The following is a 10585-nucleotide window of genomic DNA, read 5'->3' on the forward strand; positions in this document are numbered from 1 at the left end:
CATTCCGAGTGAACCAAAGAGCCCTCCCCCCCCCAGAAATGCAGGTGGAAATCTAAGGGTTGTGAGTCCTGTCACATTCAAACGGCGCCTAACTGGGGATGGCTAGAATTCACACATATCTATCTGGATTTGGATTGCTAAATGTGCTAAGTTGTAATTTGGTTTTGGTTAGTGTATAGGTCAGTAATGGCTAACCTTTTTGCCATCGCGTGCCAGTAAGGGGTGGGGGAGGTTTGCACACGTGCGTGCCCACACCCATAATTCTATGCGCCCCGCCCTGCGCATGCGCACCCAACCCCTCCTTGCTCCTGGCCCGTTTTTCTTTGTCACCTGGCTCCAGATCCTCTCTATGCATCTGGGGAGGGCGAAAACAGCCTTCCCCACCTACCCCCAGGCCCTCCGGAGGCAGAAAACAGCCTGTTTCCCTACTTCTGGTGGGCCCAAAAGGCCTGAAAATCAGGTGGCCGGCACGCACATGCGCGCCAGAGCTGAGCTGGCGTGCCCACTGATATGGCTACGCGTGCCACAGGTTCACCATCATGGGTATAGGTAGTCCTCAACTTACAACAGTTCATTTAGGGACCAATGTTACAACGGCACTGAAAAAAAGTGATTTATGACCCTTTTTCACACTTACAACCGTTGCAGCATCCCCGTGGTCAGGTGATCAAAATTTGGGCACTTGGTACGGGTGCGGCCCCGTTGTGAACCGGTAGTAAAGGTAAGTAGAACCCAGCCCTGAGTCTAAGTGCGATTGCTACTTGCTATTGTTATCTGCCTCAGCCCTCAAGGTTGACATCAATCTTGCAAGCATCCAAAGTACAATTTTTCCCCACCCTATCTCCTTTACAACCCAAGAAACTAGGGAGTGTCTCTTCTGAATCTCCCAAGGTCGTTCCCACATCCCACTTGCAGGTGTTACTCATTCAACGCTGCAACAGTCTCAGCCGCCAAGCGTCCAAATTTTCATCACGTGATCATGGGGATGCTGCAATGGCCGTAAGGGTGAAAACGATTGTGAGTCGCTTTGGTCATTAAATGAATTGTTGTAAGTCGAGGACTGCCTGTAGTTGACGATGAGGATGTTTTAAGGGGTCTCTGGTGACGGCTGATTTGTGTTCCATTTCAGGAGGGGCTTCCAAGATGGCGGCCAGCATAGATGAGTGGGTGGGCTGTGCTTACCTCTTTCTCCAAGCAACGGCGGAAAAGATCTTTCTACCTACCTTCTACAAAAGCCCAGAGCAGAGGCCCTCCGTGTACAAAGCGTTGAAGGTGGCATTTGCAGGTACGTCGATAGCATTCGCCCTGATCCACCTACTCCACACGTTTATGATCAGAGGGAATCCGTTTACCCAGTTCTTGGCTAAACAGCTCAGATTTTTTTTTTCTTCTGAGTTCAAAATGCTTTCCACCACTAAAGATAAAGGTTCCTATTGCACATATGTGTTAGTCGTTCCCGACTCTAGGGGGCGGTGCTCATCTCCGTTTCAAAGCCGAAGAGCCAGCGCTGTCCGAAGACGTCTCCATGGTCATGTGGCCGGCATGACTCAACTCCAAAGGCGCACAGAATGCTGTTCCCTTCCCACCAAAGGTGGTACCTATTTTCCTACTTGCATTTTTTACGTGCTTTCGAACTGCTAGGTTAGCAGAAGCTGGGACAAGTCACGGGAGCTCACCCCGTTATACGCAGCACTAGGGATTCGAACCGCTGAACTGCCGACCTTTTGATTGACAAGCTCAGTGTCTTAGCCACTGAGCCGCCGTGTCCCTCTACCCCTTTCCACCACTACTCTGTGTAAATCATCATCATCATCATCATCCTTTCCTGCCTTCGATCTTCTGAGTCATGTTTGTAGAAAGAGTTCACGCCCAAAGTGCTTTTGTTTTCTGAGTAATTTCTAGGGTGATAGGTTCAATCCATTCTCCAGTCACCGTAGCCATAAAGTTAAGAGTAGATGAGTCACCATCTACTTACCTTTGAGCTTTTACTTCCTGGAAGGAAAAATCTGGGGCAGGAATGGGGAATTATTTTAAGAGTGGGAGCTACTTTTTGTTACTGGAGTGGAAATAATGTTTGGAAAACCGAGGGCAATCTTGTACAAATGCATTATGTACATAATGGCATTGGAAGGAACAACGCTTAGATTTAGGTATCTATTTCCTTCAGAAGAAGAGAACAAGAAAAGTTAGACATCTGAATTCATAATACAAAAACAATATATAAGTGGTGCGGTGGCCTAGAGGTGGAGCTCTCGCCTCACAATCAGGAGGCTGTGAGTTCGATCCTAGGTAGAGGCAGATATTTCTCTCTCTGGGCTTGATGAGAATATATCTGCTGAATATAACTCCACATTGGCGACAGGAAAGGCATCTGGGCAGTAAACACTCAGCTCCATTCAGGTGCCCAGACTCCACCCCGCAAGGGATTTGTTGTGGTCCACCAGCAGCCTGCGGAGCTGGCAGCGGAGTCGGACAGCGATGAGGCTGAGGAAGAACATGGGCCAGTCCTGGAGGCTGGGGAAGGCCCGGATGAGGGCTCTGCGTCGGAGGCAGAGATGGGGCCAGGGCCATCGGGGAGTGATGCGCGGACTTTGGAGCCTCCAGAGGCTGACAGTAGAGAGGCAGAGATACAGGAGGAGCCTGTTCCAAGTGCACATATGAGAAGAGCTGCCAGAAGGCAGGAGCAGCTAAAGCAGAGAGGACAACTCGGGAGTAAGGCCAAGAGATGATTGGCCCCTCCCATAAGGCTTAAAAAACCAGCAACAGCTCTTGGCTTCTTTGCCGGAAAACAACCGTTGAGAGATTTGCTTTGTGTTTAGATATATTTCTTTCTTGTCAGCGTCTTCTGTTCCTGAACTGTTGCCAAGAAAAGCCTTTGGCAGTTTGCCTAATTATCCCAAGGTCAGAGATAAACTGAGGAATGGTGTTTTGAAGAATTTGCTTTCACTTAGTTTGGACTACGCTGAGAATGAGTTCATTCTCAGCTGTTTTAATAAAATCTGTTCGCTTTTTGGATCTGTTTTGCATTTAATATTAACAGGATTATGGGGTCGTTAAAAGAAGAAGAGGAAGAAGAATAGCAGCAATATATAACAACATCTGGTTGGCTGTGACCAACCATAATAATAATTGACCAACCTCAAATAATAATGTTGTGCCACCTGACTCCAAGCAACTCTGGGTAGTGTACAAATTGTTAAAAGAAGGCTATATACAAAGGAACAAAGGGCAGAGATGGCAAACCCAGATGGAAACAAGGAAAAATGCGGAATGTAGAATAACGAGTCGGAAGGGACCTTGGAAGTCTTTTAGTCCAACTGTCTGCTCAGGTTGACTATACCATTCTGTTCTTCTGGAGAGGTTTATACTTCCTTCCAAATGCAGCCAGCATTGATTAGGACAGAATCCAGAAAGGGTATTCAAGAATAACAATCTATGTTAATGTATTAACAGCGGCTAGAATTGTGTTTGCTAAAAATTGGAAAAATGAGAAAATACCAATGCAGGATGAAGTTATTAAGAAAATAATAAAAGCCTGGATAGCTCAGCAGACTAATGCATTGTAATTTAACTCCAGCTGTCTGCAATTAGTAAGTTCGAATCTCACCAGGCTCAAGGTCGACTCAGCCTTTCATCCTTTCTAAGGTAGGTAAATTGAGGACCCAGTTTGTGGGGGCAATAAGCTGACTTTGTATAAATATACAAAAGGATGAAGGCTATTGCTTAATGCACTGTAAGTTGCCCTGAGTCTCCGGAGAAGGGCGGCATATAAATCAAATTTAAATAATAATAATAATAATGGAATGTGCTGAAATGAGTAAATTGACATTTGAAATTAGAGAACAAGAAGATAAACAATATTACAAGATATGGGACTTATTTTATCAATGGTTAGACAAAAAAATATGGAAATGAAATATGGTAGAGATCTTCACAATACAAGAATTGTAGAACTATGTGAAATAAAATATAAAGATGTATTAGTAGACAGATTTGGGAGGATGAAATGAATAATAAAAATTAACTCAAATTTAAGAATATTTTGAATAATAATGAGGGAAGAAATAGTCATAATTAAATGATTGATTAATGAGGATAATAATATATAGATATATATTAGGTCGATGATATGAGAATTTAGGTAAACTGTAAATTGTAAACTATGAATTTGGTGTAGAGGCACAAAAGACTTGTAACCAACTGACACACTGTTTGCAATGTAAGATGGTTTTTACGTATGTTAGTTTAAAAATTAAAATTAAAAAAAAAAGAATAACAATCTACACCTAAGTGGAGCACTTGTTCCAGAATAGATCGCTACTCCCAAGGAACTCTTCCAAAGAATCAAAATGAGTTTTGTCTCATTTTTGACCTGCCGCTGTCCACAGTTTCACCGTGCCGACATTACAGGAAGGCAGAGTTCAGGAGCACTCAGAAATGGTTCCAAGAACCTGGTGTACTGTTGATGCAAGTTGACTTGCAGAAGAGACTTCTGCTTTTCTTCTTCCTTCTCCTTAGACGTGGTCCCAGCTGACCTCCCCACAAGCTCCTCCTCCAGAGAGGACTTATTCAAGGATATAACCACTGCCTGTAGCAGCATTTTTGAAACCTGGCAACTTTAAAAGATATGGGCTTCAAATCCCAGAATTCTCCAGCTGGTCTTCTGGAAGTTGAAGTCCACACGTCTTAACATTGCCAAGTTTGAAAGACAGTGGCTTAGATCTTCTGCTAGAGGAACCAGCAGTAAACCATCTGACTCATCTTCCATCCTTCCCTTCTTTCCACCACAGAATCCATAGGGGACTTCAGCAGGGTGGATATTCTGAAGGTCCATTGTAGTGATCCCGATTTGATCATCCAGCTGAAATTCAACAAGCAAGAGAACTGCAGAAAGTTCCTGCAAAGCTACCAGCAAGGAGAAGTTCAAGAAGCTCTCCAGAAGTGTCTCAAGATCTACTTGTCCTTGCCCAGCCTAGAGCTCCTCAAGACGGAGCTGAGGGCTGGTGCTGAAAAGTTGGATTCCATCATCCAAGAAGAACAACGTTGTCTGGAAAGCATCTCTGGCGAGAAGGTAAGTGTCAGAATCTGAAATAGGCAGCCGCTAAAATGCAGGCCCAAAGGTCCAATGCCTTCTTGAGAGCCTCCATTGATGAAGCTCCCACAACTTCCGAAGGCAACTTCTGTTCCATTGGTGGACTAGAAGACCTCTTGAGTTCCCTTCCAACTCTGTTATTCTGTTATAAGAGCCGAGATGGCGCAGTGGTTAGAGTGCAGTACTGCAGGCAACTTCATCTGACTGCTAGCTGCAATTCAGCAGTTCAAATGTCACTGGCTCAAGAGATTGAGTCAGCCTTCCATCCTTCCGAGGTGGGTAAAACGAGGACCCAGATTGTTGGGGAAAATAGGCTGACTCTGTAAAACACTTAGAGAGAGCTGTAAAGCACTGTAAAGCGGTATATAAGTCTAAGTGCTATTGCCCTTCCTTCCATCCATCCATCTATCCATCCAGTATTGCAGGCTGACTCTGCCCACTGCCAGCAGTTTGATCTTGACCGGCTCAAAGTTGACTCAGCCTTCCATCCTTCCAAGGTGGGTAAAACGAGGACCCAGATTGTTGGGGGCAAGAGGCTGAGTCTGTAAACCACTTAGAGAGGGTTGTAAAAGCACTATGAAGCAGTCTATAAATCTAAGTGCTATTGCTATTCAGATTAGAGAAATGCTAACTAACGCATGCAGCAAAGAAAGAAAAGAATTTACAGAAACTTCGCCCCTCCCTCCTGCCATGTCTCTCACTGTCTTTCTTTTTTTGAAGCCGGATCATCTTATAGATGAAGCCGTAGCAGAGCTGGAAGCCTGTCTCGTGAACCTTTCATTTCAACAAAGCGTCTCTCCATCCCTGAAATGGCAGCTCTCGTCAGATTCTTCCCTCCCCTCTTTAAATTCCTCACCTCCGTCTTCTGGCCCTCCGGAGATTTCAAAGACTTCGGTTGAAGAAGATATCTTCTTTTTCCAGAACCAGCAATTTGGTGAGTGTTTCAAGCAAAGACTTGAGACGAAAATGCTTGGGAGAGGTAACGCATGGAAGGCCGAAGCGGGTACAGACATATTCAGTAGGTTCTCCACAAGGATTGTACAGGTAATTCTCAATTTAAAAGCCATTCATTTAGTGACCGTTCCAACTTACAGAGGCACCGAAAAAAGTGACAAGATCGTTTTTCCCACTTGTGACTGTGGCAGCATCCCAGTATTCACATGCTTTGGCAACTGGCATGTGTTTTATGACGGTTGCAGTGTCCCAGGGTCATGTGATCATCTTTTGGATGGTTGTTAGGTTGGCTCAGCCTTCCAGCCTTCTGAGGTGGGTAAAATGAGGACCCAGATTGTTGGGGGCAAGAGGCCGATTCTGTAAACCGCTTAGAGAGGGCTGGAAAGCACTGTGAAGCAGGGTATAAGTCTAAGGGCTATGGCTATTGCCCTTCCTTCCTTCCTTCCTTCCTTCCATCCATCCATCCATCCATATCCATCCGTCCATGATGCACAGTGGTTAGAATGCAGTATTGCAGGCAAACTCCATCCACTGTCAGCAGTTCGATCTTGATCAGCTCAAGATTGACTCAGCCTTCCATTTTTCCAAGGTGAATAAAATGAGGACCCAGATGGTTAGGGGCAAGTGGCTGACTCTGTAAACTGCTTAGAGAGGGCTGGAAAGCACTGTGAAGCAGTATGTAAGTCTAAGTGCTATTGCTGTTGCCCTTCCTTCCATCCATCTATCCATCCATCCATGCTGTGTGTGTTTCCCCCACTTCTCTCTCTCTCCTTCCTTTCTACCCTGGGCTCCTTCCATGCTGTCTGTGCATTTCCCTCACTTCTCTAAGACCTTGGCTCATGTAAAGTAATCTTAATTAGGAAAGATTAGATAAGATGACCGAAAAACATGTAGGTACTAGTCGTAGAGAATTTATTACAGTTAAGAGCCTGGCACAAAGATGTAAAACCATTTTCAGTCATAGGAGATGACATAGACATGCAAATGATAAATGGATTAGATATGGGAATGGGATTACATTCATGTAAAACTGCAGTGAAAATGGTTGATTTCATTGCAAAAGAAATAAACAAAATTTATTTACTAAAATTATTGAAAATAATCTGGAAATATGTTAGATTATTGATGAAGCCTCAATGATATCTTGCAAACTAATTGTTCTACTTTTCTTAAAAGTTGAGGATTCGGTTACCTCACCAACAATTTTCCCTGAGCTAGTTGAATTGGAAAAACAAGATGCACAGACAATACATTCTTCAGTTATGGAAAGTTTAAATAATGTTGGGCTTACTAAGAACCACCTAGAAAAAAAAAATTAATAGGATTTTGCTCCGATGGTGCCAGCATTATGCTTGGGAGAAAATCTGGAGTACTAGTGAAAGCATCTAGTGATGGAGTACCCACTATGAGTTATGATGTTGCAAGTTCCTTTGGGTGGAGTTTGTGTTATGTCATTCTTTCTATTTATATTTTGGTATAGCAATCAAATAAATTTTCTAAACTGTTTGAATGTGATTTGTTTGTTGGAACAAATGGTTCTATAAAATCAGAGGACATGGATTAAATTCCTGTGCCTTAATCTGGATTCAGATTAATCTTAATTCCTTGTCAGTATGGTTCAAATAAGAGTTTAAAGAATAGGTTAAACATCTGGGTGAAATATTAGAAACAAAGCTGGGGTTTATTTGTATCAGTGCTAGTGCAAAAATCAAATGAGAGGCTTCTTGAAGTTCAAATAGAAAATGGCATCCATATCTTATTCATCTACTATCAATTTTTTAATAGAATAAAACAGATTGAACAGAGATGGAAATAGAAATATTTCCTATTGTCAAATCTGCAGGAACACCCACAGACTAATCACATTATAATTACCTGGCACCTGGCCACGCCCACCCAGTCACATGACCGCCCTGCAACGCCCACCAGTCATATGGTCACTTGGACACACCCATCCAGTCACATGGCCACCTGGCCATGCCCCCAGTCACATGGTCACACCCACCCAGTCATATGGTAACTGGCCACTCCCACCCAGTCACATGGCCACACCTACCCAGTCACATGGCCACCAGGTGCCTGGCCATGCCCCCAGTCACATGACCTCCTGGCCATGCCCACCAAGTCATGGTCACCTGGGCATGCCCACCAAGTCACATGGGCACACCCACCAAGTTACATGACCACCTGCCATGCCCCAGCCATAGACCATGCCCACCCAGTCACATGACACCCGGCCACTCCCACCCAGTCACATGGCCACACCTACCCAGTCACATGGCCATGGCCACCCAGTCACTTGGCCACGCCCCCAGTCACATGACCACTTGGCCACACCCGAGTAACATGACCACCTGACCACGCACTTAATCACATGGCCATGCCCACCCAGTCACATGGCCACGCTCCCCAGTCACATGACCACTTGGCCACACCCACCAAGTAACCTGACCGCGCACCCAGCCACATGGCCACGCCCACCAGTCACATGATGCCTGGTCACGTCCACCCAGTCACATGGCCACCTGGCTATACCCACCAAGTCACACGAGCACCCAGCCACGACCATCTGGCCACGCCCAGAGAACCTGTTGTTAAATTATTTGAACCCCACCACTGGTTGTAAGTGGAGAACTACGATAGAAATATCAATAGCACCGTCTTAGACTCATATACCGCTTCACAGTATTTTCCAGCCTTCTCTGAGCGATTTACAGAGTCAGCATATTGTCCCCAACAACTTGGGTCATTTTACCCACCTCGGAAGGACGGAAGGCTGAGTCAGCCCTGAGCCGCTGAGAATTGAACTGCTGGCAGCCGGCAGTCAACAGAAAAGCATTCTAACCACTGTGCCACCAATGATAGTAAAAGCTTTAAATAACACTGCATTTCTTCAGCCTCCCCCTAGAGGGCGCACTGAAAACAGTTTCTTTGCACAGTATAAAAGTTTGTGTTGAACAAAACTTTTCCCTAGAGAAATTTTGCCGGAAATTCAGCTTGTGGGGTGGCAGGCAGCCCTTGTGCGACCTTGAAACGCCCCCCCCCCCACCCCCCAAGAATGTGTACCCTTCCCTCCCATGGAGCTTTTAAAAAATGTATTCCAGGGCGAATGAGTGCAGAGAAGAGCAACAAAGAGGATTAGGGGGCTGGAGGCAAAAACATAACGAATAATGGTTACAGGAAGCTACAACGGTCGTAAGTGTGAAGAATGGTCATTTTGGGGTGCTGTTGTTAACTTCAAATGGTCCCTGAAAGACAGGAAGTCGAGGACTGCCTGTGCAGCATGGGAGAGAGGTGGGAGAGGCCGTTCACAGAACTGCAGCCTAAACATAACCTTTGTCAACGAGAGATATGCAAGAGGTTACAATAATTTTATTTTCTGGCTCCCTTGTGCAGCCAACAGAAAAATCGCCCCCGATGACCACCAGAAGTTCGCCAAACTGGTATCCAAGAAGTGGAAGCAGGTGGGCCGGTCCCTCTACCTGCAGACCAAATGCCGAGCCCTGCGGGATCCCTTCATCGATAACCTCGCCGTCGAATACGAGCGCGAAGGCCTCTACGAACAAGCGTACCAGTTGCTACGCAGGTTTATTGACTCGGAAGGCAAAAAGGCCACCATTCGGTGCCTGGTGGCTGCCTTGGAAGACAACGGCCTCATCAACTTAGCCGAAGAACTTTTGGGTCTCCACCAAAGTGACTTGTGAAGAAGAAGAAGAAGAAGAAGGAAAAAAAAGTGTTTTTTTAGAGACTGCTTTGTGCCTCTCTGATTGATCCAGCGGTGAGATCCAATTTTTTTTTACTACCGGTTCTGTGGGCGTGGCTTGGTGTGGCTCGGTGGGCGTGGCAGGGGAAGGATACTGCAAAATCCCCATTCCCTCCCCACTCCTGGGGGAAGGATACAGTAAGAGCCGAGGTGGCGCAGTGGTTAGAGTGCTGTACTGCAGCTACTTCAGCTGACTGCTAGTTCAGCAGATCAGCGGATCAAATCTCACCGGCTGAAGGTTGACTCACCCTTCTATCCTTCCGAGGTGGGTAAAATGAGGACCCAGATTGTCTTTGGTGTAAGCCACCCAGAGTCCTCGGAGAGTGGGCGACATAGAAATACGAATAATTAATTAATTAATTAATTAATTAATTAATTAATTAAATCTCCATTCCCACCCCATTCCTGGGGGAAGGATATTGCAAAATCTCCATTCCCTCCCCATTCCTGGGGGAAGGATACTGCAAAATCCCCATTCCCTCCCCATTCCTGGGGGGAAGGATACTGCAAAATCTCCATTCCCACCCTACTCCTGGGGGAAGGATATTGCAAAATCCCCATTCCTGGGGGAAGGATACTGCAAAATCCCCATTCCCTCCCCACTCCTGGGGGAAGGATACTGCAAAATCCCCATTCCCTCCCCATTACGGGGGGAAGGATATTGCAAAATCTCCATTCCCACCCCACTCTGGGACCAGCCAGAGATGCTATTTGCCGGTTCTCCGAAGTACTCAAAATTTCTGCTACCAGAACCTGTCAGAACCTGCTGGATTTCA

At 45.7% G+C, this 10585-nt stretch overlaps 1 protein-coding gene across 1 annotated transcript; it reads left to right on the plus strand.

The window, feature by feature from the left end:
* Positions 1-1129: 1129 nt before the first annotated feature.
* On the plus strand, positions 1130-9909 carry TRADD (TNFRSF1A associated via death domain). Its single transcript, XM_070953052.1, has 4 exons — positions 1130-1285; positions 4791-5071; positions 5813-6026; positions 9443-9909. The coding sequence occupies exons 1-4, from the start codon at positions 1144-1146 to the stop codon at positions 9748-9750; spliced, it is 945 nt and encodes a 314-aa protein (XP_070809153.1). The 5' UTR covers positions 1130-1143; the 3' UTR covers positions 9751-9909.
* Positions 9910-10585: the final 676 nt, after the last annotated feature.

This window comes from Pituophis catenifer, unplaced genomic scaffold, assembly GCF_029215685.1.
Source record: "Pituophis catenifer annectens isolate HBS135680 unplaced genomic scaffold, rPitCat1.0.hap2 SCAF_13, whole genome shotgun sequence".
NCBI lineage: Eukaryota > Metazoa > Chordata > Lepidosauria > Squamata > Colubridae > Pituophis > Pituophis catenifer.

Excerpts from the sequence above, each read along its gene's own strand:
- TRADD (XM_070953052.1), top strand. The coding sequence starts at position 1,144 with ATGGCGGCCAGCATAGATGAGTGGGTGGGCTGTGCTTACCTCTTTCTC. Across the intron at positions 1,286-4,790 it reads GTTGAAGGTGGCATTTGCAG|AATCCATAGGGGACTTCAGC; the intron begins GTACGTCGATAG and ends TTTCCACCACAG. Across the intron at positions 5,072-5,812 it reads AAAGCATCTCTGGCGAGAAG|CCGGATCATCTTATAGATGA; the intron begins GTAAGTGTCAGA and ends CTTTTTTTGAAG.